Here is a 27,775-nt window from a genome sequence, read left to right on the forward strand (position 1 = left end):
CAACCATATGAAATGTACACGAAACACATTTATTAACAACACATTGGCCACATCATAAACTTAGTTGTAAAAAAATACACGTATATAAATTTGACACAAAGAGATTGGCTGCCACGACACACATAAACATTGTAGAATTAAGACAATGCAGATTTTGTGATAAAAGACAGGTCTACCAATGGTGAACAACACCCACTTTTACACGAGGTAATTGTGCTTAGGTTACATGAGCAGTGAGTGACCACGGTTTAATTTGTATTGCGGATTCAACTTTGATATAAGTTAGGGTACAACAATATTATTTATTTAAATAGAGCACGGATGGGCATACCGTAAGCCTAAGCCCAAGAGACTTGGAGGACCGAGGAGACCAACATGAGCCCGTGATAAAACAGCTTGTTTACCTTAAGCAAACATGTTAACATTGATGCTGTGGTGCTGTGATTATGGTGAGCGATTCACAGTCGAAAGGTTGCAAGTTCAAATCCAGACCAGGAGTCAAGTTTGGCTTATCATCCCTACATGGTTAATAGAACGCGTACCACACGATAGGCATCTCAACAGACACGGACTAAGAATAACGGTGGTCATCAGCAGCCACTCCTCACATTAGGGTCTGGCTCAAAAGTGTTTAAAGTTGATGGATGTGGACTGCAGGCGATGCACGTTGGCAAGGAGTGCTTAAACTGTTTACCGACCGCTCCAGTCGAGTTCACGGTCATTGCATCCTTTTATTCCATCTGCAGTAATGATCACGCGCTTGCGTTTTAACACAATCCATTATTCCTCTGTAGATGATGGGCTGTGGGGAGGCTGATGTAAGAATGTGGAATATCACCATGGGTTCAAAGATGAACATGGAGAGGACTACTGCCCCCCATGCTTGTCTGAGCATGGAGACAATTGATTTAACTTGAAATTAAAATAACAAAAACACCATCGAAATCATGTGCACAAGAGGCAACCATGTTTGTGGTTTAAATAATATTTCCTTTAGCCGAGTAAAAGTGCATAATTTGTTGCATAAAGATTTGGAAATGTTTTAAGCATTCAACTTTGAGAGCCATTATATTGTGTGAAGAGAGACTTCGATTACTGCAATTCCATGGTCTGCTCAATTTGTATGTTACTATCACAATCATCAGGTTTGAGTTTATAAAAATGATCTCATTACTATGTTTAATTGTGGTTACATTTAGAATTGTATTCTTGCACTGCACACAGCTACACACCACAATATGTAAGGACACAGCAGAGTAAAAAGTGTAAAAAAATGTTGATAGTCTCAGTCCTATAGAAATGAAAACAAACACGACCTACAATATGTCAACAACTGCCCTCATGAGAAGCATAGGTGTATGTTGTTAGGCATATCATTTATCATATTATTATAGCAATGGCAGGTCTTTTGGTCTTATTGATAATTTTACAAAACAAGTAGCATGCCATTCGCAGGTCTCAGGAACTGTGAAATTGCAGTGCGTATGTATATTGTAACCTCCTTGACTCAAGACAGCCATGGCTTCATGGTTGGTGAAATGAGTATGACTTTATTTGAAGGCAATAGTAGTTGAGATGTGAAGAGACAGGCTTCGGCCATAGGAATGTAGAATTTCCACCGCTGACTCGGCATCATCAATGTGGATGAGTGGCGTCCACAATCGTCCGGTACAGTCAGGCACTTTTAATTTCGACATGGCTATGCAACTGCTGTCAGAAGTGAAATGCAGTGTCTTCCTTTTAGATTACGGCTTTGCTTTTAGAGCTTCCCCAATCTCCCCCAAAGCTTGCAAGCCCCCATACGTTGTTTGCCTTGAACCGTGCTCCTCCACGGGTGCTGGAGTCACTCCCACGCTGTGCTTCGACCCAGCAATTTGTTGGTTACTCTCTGCAACACACAAACGCAGGGACACGAGCTCTCAAAAGCGCTGCTGGCACATGTCAAGTGCACGTTCATGGAGGTGGAATGAAAGGGATGGATAGGGGTGGAACAGCCAGCCAGGGAATAAGATCTTGCAGACATGGTAAGAAAAAACAAGTTTGGCATTCTACTGCAGGATTAAGCTTTGATTAGAATGTAAAGCAAAATTAAATCTTCGACTGCAAAAAGACTGTCTCCCTATTCAAACAAGAATTTTGGGTAGAGCTCATCTCTGTTGATACCTACCCCTTTGGCCAGTACTATAAATTCTACATTCCCGTGACAGGGGCATGTCTCTCCCTGGGACAAACACTACCGGGCCAGATGGTGCTGAGGTTGGGGACCTCAATTTGCGATCGGGTCGCATGTTCACAAGTCGGTTGTGCAGTCGGCTCGGTCCATCATCCATCGAGGAGAGATGCAACGAGTACCCCCCCTTAGTGGGAAGTCAAAAGTGGTTATCTCGGGAATATTCCTGGTCCTCGCCACAGGAATGTGGAACCTCCACCACTGGCACAGAACCCCCAATGGCGATGAACAATGCAAAACGCTTGTGCGAGTGTGGGGGCACAGACCTCACAGTTGCGTATCATTGAATACAAATCAAAACACTCACATGGAGTGTGTCCGTACACACTGTATATGCACTCTGATCCCTTGAATGCAAAGATGCCCCCCCATGTGCAGAGGGGGTTGGTTGGGAAGCGTCTCACCCTTTGGAAGTTGTCGGCCTTGAGGCGGTTCGACTGGTACTCGGCAAGCTTCTTCTCCACCTCTCGTCGCCTCCTGATCTCGGGTAGTTTCTCGTACAGCCTGTGTGCGCGTACGCATGCGTATGCACACACACGTACATGCACATGTGTAAATGCAAAGACAAAGATCCCCTGTACGGGCTTAACAGACTATTCGGGCGGGTGTTTCCCGCACCTCCGATTAGCACGGTTGGCTACGTACGGTGCGTAAGAAGTTAAACGTATATACATGTAAGTGCTGTTAGAGAGCACCTCTGAAGGCCGGCACAGCACGTGAGGGGTTGGGTGGCGAACACCACACCCGGCCTGTCGCCTTCGTCTCCCGAGCGATGATGTTTACACATTGCATGAGGTACTCATATTAGGCTGAGTCGACCTAGGGGAGGCCCACGACCGGTTCAGATAAATGTCACTGGTGTTGGCCGTGAGCGGGAATTGAACTCGGGTCGCCAGGTTCGTAGTGCAGTGAGCTAAATGCTGCACTACCGCTCCCCATACGTGTAAACAATTACATATGCACACAATCTGACAATCAGGCTTGCTTACATATGTGCACACAAACAAGATCCCACGTATAACATACACACATCACTCACACGTCCGTACGCACACTCATCCACCACTTAGCATTGTCGACATAGGGCCAGTGCTATGAGTCACGTGTTTTAAAGCTGCCACAAGGGGGTGGTGTGGTCAGTACATTGCAGGATCATGGGAGACGGTGGTGCAGCTTGGGGGCACCTTCATTAAGCATTTGACAGATCGTGGCCGATAATGGTGACATACTAAAAACATTACACCGTATATAATCATCATGGTTGATGTTGATTCAAAACAAGCAAACTGGTTTTGACACTCAAGTGCCTCATCAGCAGTCAGGCTTGCTTGAAACAATCCTGGTGAACTGAAAATCTCACAGGACCCATGTTGCCACAATGACCAGTAATGGAATCTCCAACATCAGCATCCCAGTGTAATGCAGTGAACACTGTTACCATTATCCAAACTAAACACACACACACATATACACAAGATGCACTTTTAGATATAAAATAAAGACCTGCCAGCAAAGAGACGCCATGGCTTGGCACTTACGATTTTGAACGCACAAATGCCTCCTTCTTGGGAACCACTCTCTTCCTTGCCAAAAAGAGATTATCTGCAGGGATGAACATGCCCATAGGTTCACACACAATGACAAATGCCAATTACAAAAAGAAAAACCCACCTTCAAAATCTGTAATATAATGCACGCAGTTCCATCGTGCCAGCTAATGTACATTAGTGTTCCGCGGCAACCGTTCGGTTAGAGTAAACACGTTGCAATGACTGATATATGTCAGCTGTAGATTCACTGGGAAAAAAAGTCCAAAATACCAGTGGCCAAGTTGCTTACAATGTTCAAACCAGAAACATAAGCCAGGTTCAATTAGTGCGTGATGATGGTCTCAGCCTGGTAACAACTTATTGCCTATAAATAATGATGTCAAGTATTTTTTTCATGAAACCCAGCTTCGCTCTACAGACAACGGAGCAGCATTCGAGGGCTGAACAGCAGAGGTCTATCCAAGCAATCCCAGGAGCTGTTCCACGGTATCACCTTCGAGAGTCATTCCCTGACACATGGTGTGATGCTGCTGCGTCTCTCTACTGACTGCAGGAGTTCAGTTAGCTCAGAATGTGCCACTAACACTGTACTTACTGCACTTGGCAAAGGCAAGGCCTCTCATCCCTGGCAACGATGAAGCTGTCAGAGAGGCAGCAGGCAGCAGTGAGGGTGGGTGCAGCAGCGCACGGTACCGAAGATGGGGTGGGTTCGGGCAGAGCTCGACTGCCCCTGGCCGTGCCGTCGCCGACGTCCCCGCGTCCCCCAGCCGAACAGGCGCTCCCTCTCCTCCTGCCACACGCCCTGCACGCGACGCTCCTCCGCCATGAACTGCAGTCGCTTGATGCGCTCGCGAGAGCGGTACACAAACGCCGGCCGGTTCATGTGGAGGGCCTCCTGTGGGTGGCCACACACAAGACATTCATCAACACTGGTAATAATTCGCTCAGATGGTGAATTGTTGTCTACCGGTGCTGTGAGTCTTGAGTAACATCTCAAAACACAACCTCGATGGGAGCCAAGGGAGTTCACCTGCAGGGTGAGGCGCTCAAGGGAACGCAGCGTCCCTCCTGCCAGCTCCTCCTCCAGGTCGTGCTGCTGCATCTCCCGGAGTGGAGGCCGGGACCTCAACGCACCGCCGACACCAACGGCGGCGCCACCGCCACTCTGCTCTGGGCCGTCCCAGCCAGGGCCATGCCATGCGCTGCTCCTCTCGTATTGGTCGCCCTGCGTGCCCGGACACGTTCTCCTTCGCCCCTTGTCGAGAGACATCCGAGTCCTGGTCCACACGTCTGTCCAGCGGCACGAACCAGCTCACGGGCTCTGCGACATAAAACAGAGGAACGGGCCCCTATACAGCAACCGGTGTAGTGCTCTTGTGATGCAATGTGACGAATTCCGAGTGCAGTGTGGCTTTGACACAATGCAACCGGATGTTTCAATGCCTAGTAGAGAAGTACCATGACACGAGAACATTTTATGTATCCGTGAAGCATCTGTCACAATGTTACTGCGATATAACAGAACTTCACACCACTGTCTGTCTATTGTCTATAAAGCACTAAGCGCAGTGCTGCTGCAACACAACACACGATTCTATTAAATGCCCATTGTGGTGGTGCTTGGTGTTCCACCATGTCTAACAAGTGGTGCCTTGTTATTGTATTTGGGGAACAATATGTGATTTGATCAGGTTGGTACTACCTAGGACTTAAAACTTAAAGACACAGATTGTATTGGCATTTTCCCCAAGTGTATTATAACTTGGTTTATTGGCACCATGCCATGCTGAAGAATAAATGTCCAAGAGTGCATCACCCAGCGTATTGAGATATGTCTCTTAAAAGTGAGATCACAGATCTACTTCCAAGAAAATTGCTTCTTAGCCATGCTAGAAGCAATATACCTTCTCACATCTCCGATTATATGCGGAATTAAGTGAAAGACAAATTTGATATTTAATTGCACCGTCAATTGTCAATTCACTACACTTGAGAAGCTCAGGGTTTGCCTGGATTCAAACCCCAGATCTCAACAGTGCCGGTTCAGTGGTCTGACACAGAGCAAGTCCTCTGGGCAACTGGGCCACTTCTCTAGGATGAGAAATTCACGAAGCGATGTGGCAACGACACCATAAACCAGCACTCAATTACACAAATGGAGTGTGGAATAGACGGTGGAGAGGAGCGAGTGTCTCACTGCGGATCGGGCGCTGGCGTCTGCGGGGGGCGCGGCTCTGCTTGTCGTGCCGGTTCTGCTGCGCCGCCGGCACCGTGGCAGTGCCGTCTTTGTCGCTCGCTCGCACGGGGGAACCGCGTGTGGGCTCCCTGGGGGGCGGGGTAGCCGCGGCGGCAACCTAGAGCCGGTGATGGGAAGGTGACGCCCACGTCCCGCGTGCGCCCCTTCGCTCCTGGCACCAGCTCCAAGTCTCCTGCACACGAGTGTGTGTGTAGGGGACAGCAGAAAGACGGCAGCACCATATGAGTTCTGTTTCTCAGCATCATTAGTGCCAGCAATTTAGATCCACCGCTGGATGAAGCTCTCCTGAAGTTGTCGCCATCCTCTCGCAGCCCTAAATTGCAGCAAATTAATCTCGTTTCTTTGGTGCACGAGCTGATCTCATCGCCCCGTGTCCACGCTGGTAGTCCTCTCAGGCCATTTCCCTGCTTTGACTGTCATTCTATCACTGGTCTTGTCCATCTGCGTTCATTGTTTTAAGGACATGTTATTGATGAATGTGTTGAGTTACTGTTTCTTGACAACCAGGTTTAATTTAAGGTGGCGGTCTGGATTCGATTGAACGCTTTCAGTGGTGCCAGCTCAGCACTCAGTCCTCTGAGCCACCTCTCCCAGTTTTCTGAACAGACAATATAGTGGCTATAATTTGTGTTTGTTCTCTGAACCACGTGTTTCTCTTTCTGTCTCTCAGTCATTCCCAGCATGCATCTCTCCATTTTTGTGTACTCTCCACCTCTTAAACCATAGTCTTTGTCAATGTTTTTCATCCATGTCACAGGCAGGTAATACTGATCTTCTTTAGGACAACTTTCCATTATGAAAGAAAAATGACTACAAGCATCATTTTGATCTGTTTCACGAGCATAATTAGGACACCATAGACGCATTGCATTTGGATAGCGTACATTAGGACTCGTGCTAACTGATGTCTACAAGTGCCGTATTCAATATGATACAATGTGTTAAATCTGTTGGCACTTACTGTGGTTTATTTGGTGGATAAGAAGACTTTAAAGTTACATTCAAGCACATCATTACGTCATTATTTTGACGACACTGCGATGTCACTTCCAAATATTTTAATATGTCAGTGCAGTGACATACTAGACTGTGCCGCGGCAGTATACTTGCCCATAACAGCCAAGTCTGTTTTCTCTCCAGAATGAAGCTCTATCTTCACGTTGGACAGTCCAGAGCCCACGCCATGTGTACGTATCAACAGAATTATTTATTATTTCTTTGGCCACGTGTTGCTTTCGGGACACACACCTGCCTGTACCCCCTTGCTGCGCTGTCTGCCACGGCTCTTGGCTGGAGGTGGCGGTGCAGCGTGGCTGCTCTCCGAGGGGCTGTCTGTGGCAGCGCCGGATGATGACAGTGCGTGCGCCTGAACACAAAACACGCAGGTAACCATGCAAGACGAAATGTAAAAGGTCCGTTACGCTCGAGGGCTTCGTTTCAGGAGAGTGGGAATCAGGGCTCCAGCAGCGTTACATAAAGAGAGTCACCCATTGCTCTATAAGATTTAAATATGCAAAATTGACACAATTCAAATAGGCTCTATTCCTGGTCAAAATATAGCTAAAAGTAACTATTTTTTATTTTCACAATAGGACGAAGCATATGATGATTCATTCTACCCCCATGCCATCCGATGATTTGTCACGATTCTTGAGTCGTGACTCAATCCAAAAAACGATTGTCTCAATTGTATTATTTTGTCTCGGTTGCATATTTACGTTGAAAACCTCGGCTTAGGTTGCCACAGGGCACGTTTACTGATCATTAACAGTGGAATAAATGTTTCCACCGGAGTGAATTGGTGGAGGCCTCTTGTCAGCTACAAACATCGCTCCAAGTGCAACATTCAGATTCAGAATCTGTATTTATCCTGGAGGAGGAATCCGACGACCTACGAAGCTTTTTTTCGCAGATGTCCATAGGTCTGTCCGAAGGCCGACCCGTCCACTCAAGATGTCTGCAATAGTTCCCCAGTGAAACAGTAATCACTGCCGAGTAGGCCTCCGAGCCAGCACAGCTACCCCCTCATGGAACCGCATCGACTTCTTGTTCAATCTCCTGTTAGCAGCCTCTGGCAGGGGCAATTTGCTTCCTTCCTACACAGCTGGCTGACCAGGTGAACGTCTTAGCTGCAACTGTGGCTGCATCCACCGGGGGTGCATGCAAGTCAGATTTCTCTACCTCTCCCCTTGACGGTGTATATTTCTGTTGCAACAAAGTTGGACATTTAAACTTGCAGGGCAAGGTAGCAATTTTACCTGCTGTATATTGACATCTAAATATAGGGAGAAGTGGTTAATTAAAGCAAGCTATTTAAAAACGTGTAATACATTAATAAACATCAAGACACAATAAAATTCTCCCAATCCTTGCATAAAAGCATGCAACGTACAAATCATTATTTGTAATTTATACATGGTATATGCTAATGTATATTTAGGCCATGGTAATGAACGAGAAAGAACAACAGAAGATTTGATGGAGACAATATCAATGAAACTGTACAAACAAATAAATAATGGAATCGTGAATGGAACAGTGAACACAATAGAATCGCCCGGGTAGCAATTGCATCGATCCCTACAAACATGCCGATGCTGCTACACTGCAAGTGAAGGCTAAAGAACGAGGCCCCAACACGGCCTACAGGCTCCAAGTTACCCTTGAGCCACGCTCGGCCGCGCCGCTCCGCCGACCCCGCGTCGCCACCTCCACGACCGTCCCTGGTCCCTCTCTCTGCCGGTGCACGGCATCATGCAGGGACCGCAGTGCTGGCGACGACAGACGCACCCTCCCGGGCCCGAACGCGCGCACCAGCCGCGCCGTGTCAATGGTTGACGCGGTCTCCGCCACGCTGCTCGCATCGTCGTGGCGCCCGTCCGGGTCTGTGGAGATGGAGGATGCGGCCAGCGAGGATGCCGGCGGCGTCATCCGACCGCCACCACCGCGGCTATCGCCGCTCCAAGTGTCTTCCAAATCTAAAGACCTCTGGCGACGGTCACCAGTTTCGTCCAACCTGATCGAGCGTTGAGTGGAGGAGACCGTATCCATATCAGCCCACATTCCCCCCGTCGGCGTCAACCGGGAACCTTCGCCAACCGATTGCGAGCGCCGGAGATGACGCGCCAGTTCCTCAAGTTTTCGTAGCAGCGCTCCCTCGTCGGCGCCGTCGAGGGCGCGCAGCTGTTCCTGCCGAATGGTGAACCTGCCCCAGAGCTCGTCCAGGCTCGGCTCCGTCGTCCCTCTCGTGCCTCCGCTTGCACCGGGCGAGGTGGATTCGACGCCCGTCGACCGGTGCTGACGGCGCTGCGTGTGCGGTTCTGTGACCTTGCCCGAGCTCTCCTGCCAGCCCCGCCGGTCAGCCCGTCCCGTGCGCTCGTAGGCGACGGGACTGACGGTGGGTGCCGCGGACCGAGATCTCTCCCTGCCACTCCACGCCGACCCGGCATCAGGGGTCAAGCCAGAGTCCATCCACGCGCTACGCGCACGCTGCGCCCCTTCAAGGTGGTGTATGGCGATGGGCGGGCCACGCTCAGCCGAGCCGACGGACGTCCAACCATTTAACTCGGGCGGGTAGCAGATATTGTGCTGTGCAGTGGTCTGGCTCACAGAACCTCCCTGGGGTGGGGGTTGCCAGGAAACGTGGGAAGGACCGGCTGAGGTGGAACTCGGGACTCCGGCAACCTGCCTCAGCTCCATGTGCCTGTCCCGGCTGCCCAGCACCCCCGCTGGAAACATGGGCGGCAGCGCGTTGTTTGATCCTGTAATGACAAGTCAAGTCACAAGCAAGCGCGGATATACCAAAACATATGCACAAACACAGAGAAATGCCTCAAATCTCTGAGCCAGCAATACAAATTTTAGATGGTATAACCACAGAACGCCCTCTTACTACTTCTCAACAAGTTGCACTCATTGTATTGGCCCCAGTGGTAAATATCAGCTTGGTCTGGTCTACCTCCCAACAGGATTTTAAATTACAATGTTTCGATTGCGAGTGTTCCCCGTTGATGAAGGCGAGGTCCGTGGGTGCTCACAGTCCTACCGGGGTGCGAGCTCTCTGCCGTGCTGTGCGAGCTGCATGGTGAACTCTTCCCAGTGTTGCCAACAACAGCCGGGATGTAGAAAAGCTCCGAGCTGCCGGCTGGCCGGTACGGGCACACCAGCGGCTGGTCTGCAGGACAACATGTGGATGTAAGCATGAACACACGCAAAGAGCAACTCCGATTAACACGGTTGGCTACGTACGGTGCGAAAGAAGTTCAACATACATCCATACATGCAGCTAAAAAAACACATTTGTCACCGAATGGTGGCGACATCTCCATATGCTTGCGCCAGGTAACGTGGCGCCTCGTGGCCACAAATAATAAGCAGGCTCATCAGCATTATGGTTTAAAAGACAGATTGCTTAGCCTAAAGGAATGATCATGTTGGTATACGCGATGAGCGAGTAGAACATGAGGGCTCAGTATGACTGGCATTACTCCTGGCTACCTATGTCTCAGAAGTGTCGATGTTAACACATTCCATCAGGTAATCCTGTAAGACTGAATTGATGTAAGGAGAGCATAGTATAGTTTAAGAAACTACCTGGCATTGATCTGTTGTACCCAGAAATCGAACCCAGGTCGTCAAAATAATCATGTTGTAAACTAACCACTACGCAAACCCATACATCTATTGATGGCTTGACCAAGGTTTGAACTCCACATTCCTATGGTGGGGGCCTGAAAGGAACAGGTATGAGTTTGGCACTTTAACTACGGTGCCACCCAGGTTTATAAACATAACACAAATTCTTAGGCGAATACTTAAACCACAGGTCATTTTTATCAATGTATACATGAAGATAAACAGTGGCAGTTGTGTTTCTATAAAAACAGAAACAAGAATTATCACCCATACAAAAGCTGTGTGTACACAGTTGTCAAATAATCCAAGGTGCTCTTCACAAAGAAAAAAAAAAGCCACCACGGCAACATTATGGATAAGCTGCTTCTGCAAAATTCACCTTGCGTAAGGCAGCGTTCCTCAGAACTCCATTTCGGCTAAGTGGCATTTGTGGCAGTCGAGTGGCCATAAGCGCGGCGAGCGATCGCCCAGATAGAGCACCGGCGGGGCGCGAGCGGCGGTGCTGACGAGTGCGCTTCGCGGCTCGTTAATCCATCGAATTTCCACGTTCAAGTGGCCTTGTTCTTGGGACGCGCTGTAAGATTGCTGCCTAATGGACGGTAAACTGGCTGCCTTGATGACTGCAACACGTACGTATATTGCATAAGATAAAGCAACAACCAAAAAAACATGCTCCTCTTAATCATGAGAAAAAAAGTGCCTTTCTGCAACGTGAAAGACATTGTGAGTCGAAGAATTCCTAAATATTTGGCCAGGAACATCGGAATGAGCCTCGAGGCTTTCTCGGTAGATTTTCTGCTTGTGATGTTGGGTAAATTCTTATTCTCATTTCAGGATTCATCAGGTAAAATAAGAAAATCCACAGAGTGCAAAAAATCTAACTTCATATTGAGCAGTACTCACTCATACAGACATCTAACTGTCCTGTCACCGATTGTCTCACGCACATTCAAGCTCTCATTTGAGCAGAATTCCACTGACCCGGCCTCCAATGTCACTGGATTACAGTGATGTGCCACTGCACCCGGTCAAAAAATCAGTTCGTTCAAACGAGCTAAGACAGCGCTGCTCTCAAGTAAATACAAGAATTGCTAAATCACAGGAAGTCGACTCACATGTGCACTTAAGATCACAGTGTGCTACTTTACCGGCCGTGCCCTGTGCAGATGCTGAAGACACGAAGGTGAAGGAAAAGCTGAGGGGATTGCCTTGTCCATGCGTCACCGGGGGATGCGAGCCTTCGTGAGTGCTGTAGGAGGGCTGCATTGCCGGGCAGGCGTGCTGATGGGAACGAGTGTCTTCCTGCCCTGCAGTCGCCCTCAATTGGAGTGTTTGAGCCTCGGAGCCTCGGAACCCTGACGGACTCGCACGCCCCCGTGCACCTTGCGCTATCACTCCACCGAGATGACTATCACTGCCATTGTCGTTGTTTTTGCCGGTGACAATGGCGGTGGAGGAGGCCGGAAGAGAAGACTGATGGTGTCGATGTGGGTGGCAATGAGTGCCCAACCTTGGCTGGCGACAGTTTAATGTGCATGTGAGTGAGGGCTGAGCGGGCAGATAAGCGAGAGGGGCCATGATCTGAATAACCCGACTTGTCCTCACCACTCAGTGGAACAGGAATTTGCAAATCTTTCGATGGGGGAGTATTGGCAACCATCAAATATTCAACTCCGGGCTCCGCTCGCAATCCTGCCGGTTGTTCATAATGCACGGGGGTGTGAACGAGTGATGCCCGTGACGACGGCTGGTTTTCTGGAGACACCGCGGAGACCTGCGTCTGGGCAGCGATCACCGTAGACGGAGACGGACTGCGGGTGGAAGGCGACGAATCTCCGCGCTTCCTAGATGTGAAGGTGATGGATGAGATGGGCCTCCTATATTCATGCCCTTCAGGTGGTGTCTTCTCGCCAGCCATTCCCATCACGTCTATTAGCTCCGCTCTAAACACCTTGTCATTCGAATGTCCAGAATCCGAAATCTCATTGGTTCCACGGTGAAGGTCGGGGCACGCTGCCCAGAGTGGCAGCCCTGAAGCAGCGGTCCGTCACCCAGTCCTCGTACGAAGCGCTTCGCTCCCCATCCGTCAACCCGACGGACCTCTCCGAGGCCCTGCTCCGATCTTCAGGCAGCCGATCCGGGAGCCTGCAACTGCCCCGACGGCTCTGGTCTGCCCGGCGTCCTGCAGCACTCTTCTCACTCTGTTCCTCGAGGAGAGGCTGCTCTCCAGATATGCCACCCCTCACGCCCGTGTGATCAGAGACCCTCGACTGAGACCATTGCTGGGAAGGAAGCTGCTCTCCAGGCACGGGTTGGCGGGGAGGGTCTGGCAGGGTCGGCTGCTGCTGCTGCTGCTGCCCGGGTGCAACTCTCGCCAACCCCACACTCGAGTCGAAAGGCTCGTCTGACAGACGCTGGAGTTGGCTCGCGATGCGGAGGCGAGCTCGCTGCAAGACGTTCAACGGTTCCGGCTCGATAACGCTGAGATCCAGAGACGCCAAGCGCTGGGATCCGGACGCCTCGGACAGGATGTGAGAAACCCGGGTGAGGGTAACGCTCTCTGACTCCGAGTCTGTCTCACTCTGTAAAACACGAAGCAAGGAAAACGCATTGAGTGGGACTGTGAGAACATTCTAAATATATAATTCAGTGAAATTTGTGTTGCACCGGCTGCCTTTTGTTTTGAGAACACATGAAAAATGTAATCAGACTATCAAACGGAGAGCACATCAAATAGACGCGAGCTTCATACAGCACCGAGCCTGTACTTTTTTACGTGCAAACTCTCTGCAGTAAAAAACTGTTTTAGAGATATAAAACCAGTTATAGAGATATAAAACCAGTTTTACTTTAGGGAACTTGCGCAGCTTTTTAAAAATTCACGCCAGATGAAGGGTACATTCATGTCCAAACCTGCGCAAGCGTACTCCCGGTATTTGCAGCGATACATATACTTTCGGATCACCGATGCATACGAATGTGAGTTAGGAATACCTGCACGGAGCCAAGAGAGACCGTTGCTGATAGGGGGCTGTCCAGATACGCGAGTGACAGGTGTTGCTAACAACCAAAGCATGTTTCTATGTGCAAACACCAACGTCAAACAACGCCGTTTGTCGACGGACGCCGTTGACGAGTTAAAAAACACATTTTAGGTTTAACAATTAAAGAGAAGTGCACGCACGCACGCCGCGCCACTTAAGCGATGTGAGGTTGTTTAAAAAAAGCGATTTCTATTGTTTATTAATATTATAGTTTCACCCTGCAGGCACAAAACCAAAGAGTCAAACATGTAAAGATGCTTGATATGAAAATATCCTACATATGCATCAAAGTGACAAGCGTGCACCACAATTCATTTTTGTACATAGCGTAAAGGAATATTTTGTACAAATATTATGAGAGTTTGAGCACTCTTTCGAACCTATGACAAATTTGAAAATTAGGTTTAGCTATTTGAAGTCACAGTGAACAGAACTCCTTACATTTTCAACGCCTCAACCTGCACAATTGTTGACAATAGTTGAGCCAATTTCCAAAGTCTGACAATTCATTATTTCCTTTATGAGCAGCACATTAGTTATTTCTAAATTGCCTGCAATGATTTACCTACCATTGCTCGCACCTCCAATAAGAACGAGTGGCTACGTACGGTGTGCAAAGAAGTTCAACGTACATACCTCTCAATTTATTTTCTATTCATACATTCCTGCAGGATCCTATTCCTAAACAAATCAGGAATTAATGTGTTCAGTGTTTCCCTTTTGCACCAAGTATTGCAATTCCCCACAAAGCAGAAAATTATTTTCAGCAGAAGGATCGCCACACAAAACCATAAGTGCCACAAAACCATAAGGGACATTTGAAACCTCAAGGATTTAGTATTTTAGGAGAAAAAGCATCACACAGACCCGAGTCCCCAACGACTCTACCACCAAATTACTACCTACATGAACTCGCTATGTAAAGGTGCCAAGCAAACAGTAGCTGGCATTGCAGTAAAAAAAACACAATGTCAAGGCTGGCGTGACAGCGGCAGACACACAGAGCATTCTTCAGCGCTATTGCGGAATTACTTATTAGACAAAGCACTAAATGACTACGGGTTGTGCAATACAAGAACGTCATCAGCGAAACATGGGGCAGAGCTATAAATGTTGAGTAGACTTTAACTTTGCATCGCATGAAAGCTATGTTGCACGTTGGAGGTTGGAAACGGTTGCATGTTAAACAGCTCAGTGCACCTATTGCGATGCTATCAGGCAGTTACGCTTATCAATGGTTTAAGTGCTTGTTCTAACTTTCAATCTTTCAGCCAGTTTTGTTAATCAATCCATGACTTCACATCGCCATGGGTAAACAGCGCTCCAGATGTTGAAAATCACTTTCATGCCAACATCCAGCTCTTCATGACGACTGACTCCATTAACCAAACCTCATTATCCACTCTCAGATTCTACTTTAATGCAGTCTCATATTGGATTAGTTCTAACTTTCAATAATAAATATTACCAATACTTAAGTACAAATACTTAAGGAAATTGGCTTATCAAGCCCAAGTGATGCACTGCTCATTTGAGGAGTGCGCCACTGACAGCCCAAAGCCAGTTATGAATATTCCAAATTCCTATGGAAGAAGCCAACAGGACAACCATCATTGACCTCTGACAATGTGATACTAAAAATTCCAACGCAGGGATAATAATAACCTGGGTTGACCCCTAATCTGGATTTCTACTCGCAACCTTGCAATAGTTCAGCACTAAACCAACCGGTCTTATTGAAGTATTCTCCAACACAAGTGAACCTGTCTAACAGTGCACATGATAACCGCGGCACACCTGCTCGTGCTGGCCGTGTCCCGTCGTGAAGGGGGACCTCAGGTCCCCTCTCTGCATGGACGTGGGCTCTCCACGCGAGCTCCTCCAGGCGGGGTCGGCACCGTCTCTCTCCAGCTTCAACTTCGTCGGCAGCTCTGAGGTGCAAGGGGGTTTGGGGGGGTGTGGATTAGCCACAAATGCAGAAACATAAACTAATAAATTATAACAAATAACTTCGTACATTTGGGATTCACGTCATTCTTATAGAGCAAGGCTATCACGAAGGTGCCATGTTTCACATAGTCTGAAGTAGTTTCAGGTAGGGGGCGATGTTAGTATGTGGAATCCCAATTGAGTAATTTTCATGTACCACGTACCTTATAAATTGCTGGTATTTGTATAAACAAACGTAAAAAATAAAATTATATGAAATAGGTATTGACGTTAGTGAAATGTCAAGAAACCAAAATGAACACCTCTTGCTCTTTGCTCCTCCTCATCCGCTCTCCTGTAGATGCCCTCAGACAAATTTTCAGGTGAATTGTCGCTCAAAAGCACTGCCAGTCTCTGCACCACTGACTCCATGCTCACTGCGTCAGCCTCACTCCGGAGCCTCCCTGGCGCGATGTCTGCATGGATCTGTGATGGTGGTGGAGGTAGTGGCTGCCCGAAGCCTACACTCATATCCCCTACAGTAGCCCTGCCCTGACGCGAAGGCAGGCCGGTGTGCTCATGAAACTGTGACGGTGGCGGTGCCGTTCCCACTGAGGGACTTGCACTCCTCGGCAGGCCGCCCGCACCTTGCCTGCGCCTCTCAGTAGTGCCGGCGTCAACGCTCCCGTCCGAGTCTTCCTGTGGACCAGCATGCTCCGTCGCGCCCCGCAGGATTGCGCGCACCCTCGCCATCACGTCGTCATCGTCCCCGCCCTCGTTGCCGTAGCCGGACCTCGGGGCGTCCGTCCCGCTCTGCAGAGGCCGCGCCTGTGGTTCCACGTCAGCACGGGAGGACCTGCCAGACGAGCTGCTCTTGTCATCGTGCGAGGGATTCGACGGTGCCCTCTGCGGCCGAGGGGTGATGCCGGTGGTGGCTCCACTGCAGCCTTCGGGCTCGTGTCTGGCCGAGCCTGGTATGGTTTGACGCTCGACGTCCTGCTCACTCTTCCCAGCAGAATGAAGATCTAATTTGGGCTGTACGAATGGACTTGACACGTCGCGAGCTTTAGCTGCCCCCTTTGCTACACCCGGTCTGGGATGCTCTACGCTGCCATGATCATCCTGGCCAATTGGAAAGAAAGACGATTGGTAATGTTGCTCCGTCGGGGGAATCTTACCTCTAAATGTGCTGGTTTTGTCAAACTCAGCTTTTCCATCTAAAATTACTGCACGGTCAACCTCGGGCTGAAGCTCATGGCTGTTGCTTGGCCCTGTCCTGCCATCTGTGCGCAGTGATTTTAGAATGTCTTGTTCATTGCTTGCACACGAAGCGTCGAAGGTGCTGTGATCATAAGTCCCCGCGTCCCGTAATAGTTTCTGAATTCCCAGCACAGTCTTCGTTCCAATCATCGAATCACTCACTTGGCTCTCCGCTGGCTCCGTGGACTGGCTGCCAGGCCAGGTTTCCCCCTGAGCATCACTGCCCTTGTCTTCAGAAAAATATCCAGCGTGAGCACGGTAGGAGGGCTTTTCAAATTCCGAACTCTTGGCTGGGCCAGAGTAACCAGCTAGGCCAATGCTCCCAAATTCACACACGCGGTCCTGTAGCCTCGAAGGCGTGCTGCTTAGGTCGCCCCTTCGGTTGTCCAGATCCTCCATGCTCAGCACAGTGTCCGCTTCACGTTCAGAACACGCAGGAGCCCTCACTCTCACAGACTGCTTGACCTCTTGCTGCGAGTGTCCCTTAGCTACGTCATCCAGTAACAAGAGATAGGAGCGGCTCTTTCCAGACCCTTCCGGTGACTCCCCAGGAGCTGCTTCAGAGTCTTCATTGGTGGCTCTGGCCTGAGACCTTGTGAGAGAGGACGACAGGCGGAGGGAGGAGTCGGAATCCAAGACGAGGGAAGTGCTTTGGCCAAGTTCTGAGCGTAGGCTGTAGCCAGAGCCTCTGCCCAGTGACCCATCAGCACCTGTAAGAACAACAACACGCAACAGGATTTGTTTTCTATTTCAGTGGCTATATCGGTTGACGCTGTCAAGAAAATCAAGCAATCTCCCTGCTAAGACAACCTTGGGGTGGCTCTCATCTCTCTTCGCGTTCCTAAGTGAGCAGTAGATACTCATTTCTATGAGGAGTAGCTGCTGAGTCAGGACAAGCAATGCTAACTTCCCCTAAAGTGATAGCAATTGTATTGAGAATAGAGGGACAATTACTGAGCTGACATCTCATTGAGGTTTCAACTTGCAATTTGCCGATGATACCCCGCACCTCCAAATGGCACGGTTGGCTACATACGGTGCGCACCACACTGCCAAGTATAGACACTGTATATTACAAGAGGTAAAATTATCTCACCAAACATAAGTCTACATATTTACCATTTTATTTTAAAAAGGCAATTTCCCAATACCTTTGGCTTACTAATTACATTCTTTCCTATTTTTTTTGTATGGCCATAGGAAGAGCAACTGAGAGATTCAGTTCTAAGTGATTTAGCCATTCAATTGCTTTGTCTATTTTAAAGGCGATGTTTTTTGCATTTTAAGGCAGTGTCAAAGGTGACCGTGGCAGGGCGTTCCGTTCCTCCGCTAGGCGGCAGCACCAGGGCCCCAGCGCAAATCGTATTCAAGTCACTGCTCTCCACCGTCCACGCGCCACACCGCTTCCCCGTGCCATGATGGGGCCGCGCCGCGTACCGTTAGACGCCACTCCGTCAGATGCCGAGCTGAGCCCAAAGTCCTTGACGGTGGTGAGCTCCGAGGGGGAGTAGTCACGCTCACACAGAGGGCCCCGGCCGTCCGGCATTCCCGTCATGGACGGCGGCTGCTCGATGCCCAGGTTCCGTAAGTAAACCTGAGACACGGTGGCAGGGGTGGGCGCCGATAGCCCAACAATGAAAACACAAACTCGCGTATGGATTTCGAGTTTCTTAGCACGGATTGCATTCTGTCCGAACTTTAGGGAGGACATTTAATACCAACGCTGTGTGTCCTGTACCGATGCTGTGCATTATATGCTGACTCCAAATGCCTCGCAAAGCAGACTCATAGTCCGGCTTGAAACATTTGTCCCACTCCACTTATAACTCTCAAGATGTTGCACTTGGTTTCGTTCTGTTGCCCTCCAGCGTTTTAAATGAATATCTAAAACGGCATAATTTTGAGAAATATGTCTTGCTTTACTCTTTGGTTATTTCGGTAAAATCACGTAGGTAGAAAAAAGAATAGATCACGACGTTTCGATCGCTACTGACAGTAGCTTTCCCTCTCTCACCTGAAGACGGTCGCTTGTGTTGCGATCGAAATGTCGTGATCTAATATTTATTCTACCTACGTGACTTTTACCGAAATAACCAAAGAGTATGGATTCCTGCAGTCACGAAAGCTTCAAATCAAGAATGTCTTGCTTTAGCTTATCAATTGTTATGAATTTCCAAAGAATGTTAAAATCATAAATATGCATTTGTTTTGATGTTTGTCACAGGCAATTCCTCTCAATCATAAACACACAGCATATGCCTGATGGAAAAATGAATACAGCAATAATTAAATACATGAGTAAGTGAGCTAGGGAAAGAGTAGGTAAGTAGTAATTGAGGGTGTTTACTAAACCAGTGATTCATAAACAATTGAGTGAGCAAGTGAGTGGTGAGTAATTCAGTGAGTATTGTTGTGTGAGTGAAACCCGTACAGGGATGCGCTGCTCTATGTCGAACTCCTGGTTGCCTGTGCCGTAGCCAGTGCTGGTCCACGGTGGCGTGTAGTTGTCCACCTCGAGGCTGGCTTGCGATCGTGCCGTTGACAGAGCCGGGGTTTGATTCCCAGTCTGGCTTGGACCGCAGGAACGTGCGGAGACCAAAGCATCCACATCCTGCTCCGCAGAGATGTCACCGAGCTGGCCCAATGAGAAAGCCCCCACAGTCGACAGGGCCAGGGAGAAGGAGCCGCGTGCCAGTGGGGACGAGCGATTGTTGCCAGAGGCCTCGACGGCTCCCGCATCTGCACCGTCGATGTTTGCGTCATCAGGTTCTGCCCCGCTCGGCACACTTCGCTCCGAGCGCTCTTCACGGTGGCTCTCGTTGGGGTCACTGCTGGCGATCAGCAACGACCCCTCCAACCAAGAGTCGGTGACACAGGTGGTCCTCGAAAAGCTGGCAGCTAAAGCCATTGTCTTATAGCGCAAGCTACGATCGTAAATCTGGCCCCAGTGCCTGTTGGTGTCACAATCGGATGAGTTCACCTGTGGGAATGACTCACTGTTTCCCTCGGGAACATAGCCCTGCATCGGCACGCTCGCACCTCGCAAGACGAGATGTTTTATGGCAGATATCTGCCTTTTATCTTCCTCAGTCAGCAACTCCGGATCCATGGTGCCTATTAAACTGGGGGAGTCCGTATCGTTGTCTGCGTTACCCCCGATGACGTTCCGCGTGAGGGATCCGGCTTCGCTGGTGGATCCGACCTGGGTGCTGGCAAACCGGCAGCCAGTGTCATCCACTCCAGCTTTTGACAGTTCAGCGCCAACACAGGATGGTGCAAGTAAGGCGTCATCAGCTGGAGGTTCTTCCTGACCCAGGTACGCAAACCTTGTTGCCTGCAAGTACCGCTCCCTCTGCATGCCCGCTTCATTTTGCACGCCACCGCGTGACTCTTCGTGTGCCGAGCTGCTGGGTTTATCGTCCATCGGAGCTCGTGACGGACCCGCAATGCCACGCGACGATGACGGCGACTCTTCCTCCCGCCACTCGCTCTCCTGAGATGGCTCCTCTGGCAGCCCAGGGAGACGCTCTGTGTCCTCCTCCGGCTGGCGGCCATCGAAGCTCGCGCCCGCGATGGGATGTTGGGACAGGGATAACTCGGCGTGCATACTGGAGCACGACCCTGGCAGCTTGGTATGCTCTGAGAGGTGACCTCTGGGGCTCCACTCCGTACTGTCAGTGCCAGGTGAGATGGCGTGCTGTGTTAGGGAACAGAAGACCGAGCTGTCTGCTTCACCGTACGCACTCCAGCTAGCTTGGAGCTCATGGGCAGATGGGCGACACTGCGATACAGCTGACGGGTGCTGGGACGTGGTGAGTCTGGCACTCTCCGGGAAACGCAACTCTTTGACTGCCTCCACGCTCGAGGAATCACTCAGTGACATTTTCTCCACTTCACGATTGGTTGAGTAGCCTTCGAAAGTGAAGTCTGTGCTTGCAATGCTCTCCCTGCAAGAGAACAAGATGAGAATCAAGTACCACCTGCATTACTAGTCCTGTATGATGTGAAATGATGTAAATGTGTGTCTGTGTGTGTGCGTATGCATCATGCCAGCCTTAATGCATGCTTAACAACTACTGCTATGACAGTCTATTAGAACAACAGAGTGATCTCTGTGTGCGGGGAGTATATTTGTTCACAAATGAAGTTTTACAAGTGCAAAAACTCAATATTAAGATATCATTACAGGACGAGGACGAGGGATGATTACCGCAGGCAAGTAAACTCCAACTCGGAATGCCGCTGCTGCACCGAGCGCTGCACCAGGGCGGAACCGACAGCACCGTCCCCATCCAGCGCCGTCACCAGCAGAGGCAGCACTGGCGACAGAAGACTGTCCTGCTCCTCTGCAAGTAACAAACCAGGTTATATTTCGATTTAAAGCTTTCGTGACTGCAGGGATTCATCTTCTTGGTTCTTTCGGTAAAGTCACGTAGAAAGGAAATAATAAAATAATAAATTCCTTTGTCAAGGCGCCCTTCCTTCTCTAACCCAGCTTAAATATACGCTGCCAAGCTTGGTGGTTTTCATTCAGACACTGTTCTTCCGACAGACCTGTTCTTCACCTAAGGACGGCTGCTTGCTTTGTGGCCGAAACGTCGTGGGCTGCTTGCTTTGTGGCCGAAACGTCGTGAGAATTGTATTTTATTGTTGTATTATTATTTTATTAATTCCCTTCTACGTGACTTTACCGAAAGAACCAAGAAGATGAAACCAGGTTATGTATGACCGGGCAAGAGCCACTGAGAATAAAATGCGTCTTCTGCAAGACCATCGAATGAGGAGTGTACTGACAGTGTACTCAAAATGTGGCCATATTTAGGATAATTGCGTTATTCGAGTTGTGCATTGGTGCCCCTGATCCACGGGTGGCAGTTCACATCCCATGACAGGGGCTGTCTCCAATATGCTAGGGTGACACAGGAAAAAAGGCGCATGGCTCACAATGGTTTGGAGTGGGCTTGCCCCATCCTCCCTCATGCAACAATAACGTATCACTTTGTGGGAAGTCAACAACAGTGGTAGTAATATAGTGCAACTGGTTACTGCCATGGGAATGTGCAGTTTCCACCAATGGTTCAGGAATGCCAAAAGAGATGAGCAACGGCTAAAGCATGGGGACACTTTAACTTGTGAGTACACGGTTTCCGGTAGAAATTTACAAAATGTGATCACAATTGCATAAGGGACTGGTGGTGTTCACAGGAGTTCTGCACTGGCCCTGGATAACAGACTCCCCCTGCCTCAGTCTCACCGAGTTGAGCACTGCTCACTGGATGAGCAGGCCAGGAGCCCTGGCTCATGGCCACGGCTTGGCCACTGGTCAAGAAGCTGTCTCTCTCTGCAATAGTCTTCTCCTCTCCGTTGCTCGTGTCGGCTTCCATCTCCAGTGGGAACCAAACATCGGAGCGCTGGTGCAGATGCATGGACACAAACACACACAGAGACATACGCGTACAACTCATTACATTTCATCTGGCTGGCTGGCATCGTTAGAGCGTCTGACTCGCAATGAGAATGTTGCGTTTTCTATCACAGAGATCGACTCAATGCATCAACTCCCTGACAGTGATCAATTATGCAACCTTTTCATTCATTAGAAACTGGCACCCACCACAGGAATGTAAAATCGCTGAGACAGCCAATGAAGATAAGTGCTAATCGGTGTTCATTCAAGCAATGACATGCCTTGAACTGAAAATTGTAAAACCTATGCATTTAAAAAATGTGTTTTAAACATAAAACATTGAATCGTCAGATGAAATGTGTATCGTAAATGCTGTTGCTGCTGCTTCTGATGACAGAAGATAAAAAGCAAAAGAACGAGGCCGATGACCAAACGCATTTCGCCTTAATTCATCAATTGCATATCCGAGCTGCGACAAAGGACATCTTTCTACCACAAACGCACATGCCGGGCAGACCGCACGACTCGCATCGTCAGCACCGGTTACCTGGCAGGCGCTGCGTGCAATGGTCTCGCCCAGGGACAGGCCACTGGCATTCGACGCGAAGGTGTCGCTGGTGCTGCTCGTTTGTTCGCTGCCACCCCTTGGGCTGGGGCGAGTCCTTCCCACAGCGTCCTGCCTGTCTGACCCCTCCTTCTTCTCTTCATCCTCCTCCTCTTCCCCCCCGTACAAATGTCCAGGCACTTCCAACCCACTCGCCATGGCTCGTGGGGCTCTAAGCAGAAGAAGACAAGCTGTAACAGCAAGCTCTAGCGCATCATTGTTAACATACAGTACGGCCATTTAAATTTGGTGACCCACCCATACTGGACATCAGTGAAAAAGAGCTTTGCAGCTCACCAAATTTCTACAGTATCAATAATATATTTTAATTCTGCATCTGTACATACAATTAGGATATAAATAGCATCTAAACGTGAACGGATCTAAATAAGCTGTACACAGTCGCGATATTTATATTATAGAGAAGTAGTCGTCAGTCGTATAAAAAGGCAAAGTCTTGAGCCTTGACTTAAAGCGTGGCAAAGAGAGCCGAGCCGAATGGGATTCAGACTATGGGGCGTCAGGAAATAACACGGGTAATAAGACTCCAGTCATTTACCACAGGGAACTACGGGAACAGAAATAAAATTTCTATAAAAAAAAAAACCTTGCAGGGAAAAGCCACACAAGTTTTGGGGCACAGAGAAGTTCACAATCCTACTTGCTGTCCCGCCTACTGGCGTCCACTCATTTTCAAGTGCCAGCGCCGTTCCTCCTCCGCATATTCAGCAATCTAGCGACGTCCTCGTGCCAAGAAGGAAATAAATCTCCGCCTTTAGCACAGCTGATGATGAGAGGCACTCGTCAATAATTCACGGGGCTCACCCAGCCACCCTACCCCGTGTGTTGTCACGGCTCAAGAGCCCTTGGAGCCGGTGACAGTTGCAGGGATTTCTCCTTCTGCTGCTGCTCTTGCTGCCTGCCAGGAGAGCGCAGGACACACACACACACACACCATGTCCATCACAGACGACCCTTGCCAGTGAACTCTGTTAAATCACCTGAAACGTTAAGTTCTTCTACCAGTTTTTGTTGTTGTCACCGCTAACATATGTTAGAGGGGGAAATACCATTATTAAATACTGCAGGAGAGGCAACGAATATGCTTTAAACGTGGTGCCAATATTACAGAATGCAATAAAGTTCCTCAACTACGAAGTGATGTATATATCTACTGCTGGATGAGAGCCCTTCCCACACGATGCCGGTTGTGTTGGTTATTTGACCATACTTCACCACGGTGGTCAATGAGGGGAATCGTTGGCGTGGGAGCATAGAAGTCCAGTACAACAAGTGCGCCTTGTTGCTCTGCCCTCTGCTGCCCCGCAGCAGCCTATAGCAGCTGTTACGCAGTGTTCACCCATCCAAGCATCTCATCCAGGCTCAAGCCCTTGCTTAGCTTGCGAGACGGGGCCAGCGTCTCGACCCGATTCGATCGCAGGCAGAAGCACGGAATAATTCACTAAAAATATAAAAATTCGTGGAGACATTAAACCAATGCATTATAATATCGTGCTGCGTTACGATACCCAAACTATCCGTACGCGAAGCAAGGGCTGTCTGTAGTCTGCTGCTCTCGTATGGCAAGGTGGTTTAACACTTAGTAGGCTAAGTATCATCCATAACACAGGGTTTTTGTTGGGGTTAGATGGCGTAAATACAAATGTTGTGTCGTCAAATCCCGCCACCACCCGCCATGGCCGATATTAGTAAGGTTTGTCACGTAAACAAAACGTGTAAATTCGCGACAAGTACACAACACCGGTGTGTTGGAGAGCACATTGACAACAAAATACAATCCGAGTCCGATGTTTCGCCAGTAATTACAACGAGCTCACTCAGGCGGCAGCCAGATCTGTGGAGAAAAGTACAGAACACCGGTGTGTTGTACTACCCAACAATAAGAACACCTGTATTGTGGATGTCAAGGTGATGATATTTGCAGCTTTATACGCGATGTTAATATACTGTGTATATATGTGTGTGGAGGTGATTAAGCAATTCGCCTCCTGTTGGATGACGTTGGTGGAACGGCAACGCGATTGACGCTTTAATCGATTTCGTGTTACGTCGTCGCAATACTGACGCGTGCTAATGTAGCATTGCACATCGATGCTGCAGCAGTTAACAACAGCTGCGTGCTGTAGTAGCAACAGTAACAACAACAATGAATAATAAATAATAATGCGTTTAGCCGTGTTCTTGCACTCGGGTGGAAACGCGAGATTCGCTACTCGCGGTCTGCTTCACCGCAGCTGCGCGCAGCACAACACGGGCACCGGCATTGCAGCGATAGCGCACAACAACAACAACAATAACAACAACAATCACAAACATTCACATCGCTGACGATGACGACGACGACGATGATGACGAGGGGAGAATTGTCGCGGGGTCGTCGTTCAGCGCAGCTCGTGGTGCCCGGGGGCCCCGGAACGCGCACAGCAGCAACGGCTCTCAACGGCTCGGGGCAGCACACAAGACGCCTCACTCGCAACACCAACAACACCACCACCACCAACAACACCAACAACACCACCACCAACAACACCAACAACAAAGACAACCAACACCACCAACAACAAAGACAACCAACAACAACACCCAACAACAACACCACCAACAACACCAACAACACCAACACCACCAACAACAACACCCAACAACAACACCACCAACAACACCAACAACAAAGACAACCAACAACAAAGACAACCAACACCACCAACAACACCACCAACAACACCACCAACAACACCACCAACACCACCACCACCACCACCACCACTAAAGACAACCAACAACACCAACAACACCACCACCAACACCACCAACAACAAAGACAACCAACAACACCAACACCACCAACACCACCACCAACAACAAAGACAACCAACAACACCAACAACAACACCAACAACACCACCACCAACACCACCACCAACAACAAAGACAACCAACAACACCAACAACACCACCAACAACACCACCACCAACACCACCACCAACAACAAAGACAACCAACACCACCAACAACACCACCAGCAACAACACCACCAACACCACCACCAACACCACCAACATCGTCATCGTCTTAGGTTCTTTCGGTAAAGTCACGTAGGTAAAAAAAGAATAATAGTAAAATAATAAATAATTTAGTTCTTTTCATTTATTATTTTAATATATAATAATACAATTTTAGTTATTTTCATTTATTACTATTTTATTATATAATAATAAAATGATAATACGTAATTTAGTTATTTTAATTTATTATTTAAATGTATTATTCTTTTTTTACCTACGTGACTTTACCGAAAGAACCTAAGAGTATGAATCCTTGCAGTCACGAAAGCTTCAAATCTAGAACCATCATCATCATCGTCGTCGTCACCATCAGCAACCTGCTGTGATGACAGTAGCGTTGAACCTGCGGTGTGAGCGGACTAGCGGCCACGGGAGGTAATGACAGGGGAGTGATCATGGGACCTCCTCTGCCAGTGACAAAATATGAGAATAGGTTTTCCCCTTTATTCTGGCAACAAAACAGGTGTTGAGATGTTAAAACACCAAACTGAAACCTTTAACAATGAATCATGTCTGCGTCAACCACAATACTTGTGGTCAGAATGCAAATAAAAAAAACACACTGATAATCTAAGCATTGTCTTTGAAATTGATTGGTCCACACCAGAGACAGCTTTCTTTTGAGCCTCGTCTCACACGGTGTTAGACCAGAGGACGCCAAAAGGCGAACAGCACAAAGACAAAGCCACTATCAGAGTAATCGGAGCTCGGGGTGAGCAGCTACATCATGGGACCTCCTTTGCCAGTGTCAACATATAAGAAGAGGGTTTCCCCTTTTTTCTGGCAACAAAACTCCAAGTCTTCTTGGTTCTCGGCAGCTCTGTGTATTCACCTGATGACGGCTGCTTGTGTTGTGGCCGAAACGTCGTGAGAATTTTTATTTTATTATGTTTTATTTTTATTATTTCCCTTCTACGTGACTTTACCGAAAGAACCAAGAAGATGAATCCCTGCAGTCACGAAAGCTTTAAATCGAAATTTAGGCTCCAAGTATTGTGGTTGATGCAGACACGATTCCTTGCAAAAGGTTTCAGTTTGGTGTTTTAACATCTTAACACATGTTTTGTTGCTAGAAAAAGGGGAAAACCTTTTCTTATATTTTGACACTGGCAAAGGAGGTCCCATGATAACATTCATCTCCAGCACGAGGTGTACTACAACAAGCATGAGGGCACACAGAGCACGAAGCACGCGTGCGACTGTGTCGCGTCTTGTCGTCGCATCGAGACGCCGCGCGAGGCCCCCCGGTCGTCGCACGCTCGGTCCGGGGCCGCGCGAGGTGCGCGGGCCGGCGGGCGGGAAGCCCCCACCCCCCAATACCCCCACCCCCAACACCCCCCAACCCCCACCCCACCCAACACCCCCACCCCCACCCCAACCCCACCCCAACACCCCCAACCCCCACCCCCACCCCAACACCCCCCAATACCCTCAACCCCCTCAACCCCCCCCCCTCAACACCCTCAACACCCCCCCCCCCTCAACACCCCCAATACCCCCCAACACTCCCCCCAACACCCCCCTCACACCCCCTCAACACCCACAACCCCCCCCCCCTCAACACCCCCAATACCCCCCAACACCCCCCCCCCCTCAACACCCCCAATACCCCACAACAGCCCCCCCCTCCCTCAACACCCCCAATACCCCACAACAGCCCCCCCCAACACCCCCCCCCAACACCCCCCTCACACCCCCTCAACACTCTCAACCCCCCCTCAACACCCCCAATAGCCCCCAACACCCCCTCAACACCCTCAACCCCCCCCCCC

At 49.2% G+C, this 27,775-nt stretch overlaps 2 protein-coding genes across 10 annotated transcripts; both read right to left on the reverse strand.

Annotated features, from left to right (window-relative positions):
* Positions 1-15: 15 nt before the first annotated feature.
* LOC133343309 ((E2-independent) E3 ubiquitin-conjugating enzyme FATS-like) lies at positions 16-6,118 on the reverse strand. The gene is made up of 6 exons (XM_061552801.1): positions 5,978-6,118; positions 4,811-5,101; positions 4,474-4,675; positions 3,769-3,832; positions 2,635-2,734; positions 16-1,888 (listed from the first exon to the last, which is right to left on the reverse strand). Exons 2-6 carry the CDS (start codon positions 5,048-5,050, stop codon positions 1,844-1,846), a joined length of 651 nt encoding a protein of 216 aa, XP_061408785.1. The 5' UTR covers positions 5,051-5,101; positions 5,978-6,118; the 3' UTR covers positions 16-1,843.
* Positions 6,119-10,082: 3,964 nt separating this feature from the next.
* On the reverse strand, positions 10,083-25,372 carry LOC133343306 (serine-rich adhesin for platelets-like). 9 transcript variants are annotated; one of them, XM_061552794.1, is made up of 11 exons: positions 25,258-25,372; positions 23,755-23,835; positions 22,860-23,088; positions 22,160-22,316; positions 21,116-21,251; positions 19,418-20,852; positions 18,343-18,499; positions 15,969-17,615; positions 15,514-15,647; positions 11,821-13,254; positions 10,083-10,211 (listed from the first exon to the last, which is right to left on the reverse strand). In XM_061552794.1, exons 3-10 carry the CDS (start codon positions 23,073-23,075, stop codon positions 12,655-12,657), a joined length of 4,482 nt encoding a protein of 1,493 aa, XP_061408778.1. In that variant the 5' UTR covers positions 23,076-23,088; positions 23,755-23,835; positions 25,258-25,372; the 3' UTR covers positions 10,083-10,211; positions 11,821-12,654. The 9 variants fall into 9 exon arrangements, with proteins under 9 accessions (XP_061408778.1, XP_061408779.1, XP_061408771.1 ...); XM_061552795.1 differs by having other exon boundaries at positions 16,293-17,615; positions 19,337-20,852; XM_061552787.1 differs by having other exon boundaries at positions 19,337-20,852.
* Between the last annotated feature and the right edge of the window lie 2,403 nt (positions 25,373-27,775).

Source organism: Lethenteron reissneri, chromosome 17, assembly GCF_015708825.2.
Source record: "Lethenteron reissneri isolate LAM-NWPU_2019-01 chromosome 17, ASM1570882v1, whole genome shotgun sequence".
Classification (NCBI taxonomy): domain Eukaryota; kingdom Metazoa; phylum Chordata; class Hyperoartia; order Petromyzontiformes; family Petromyzontidae; genus Lethenteron; species Lethenteron reissneri.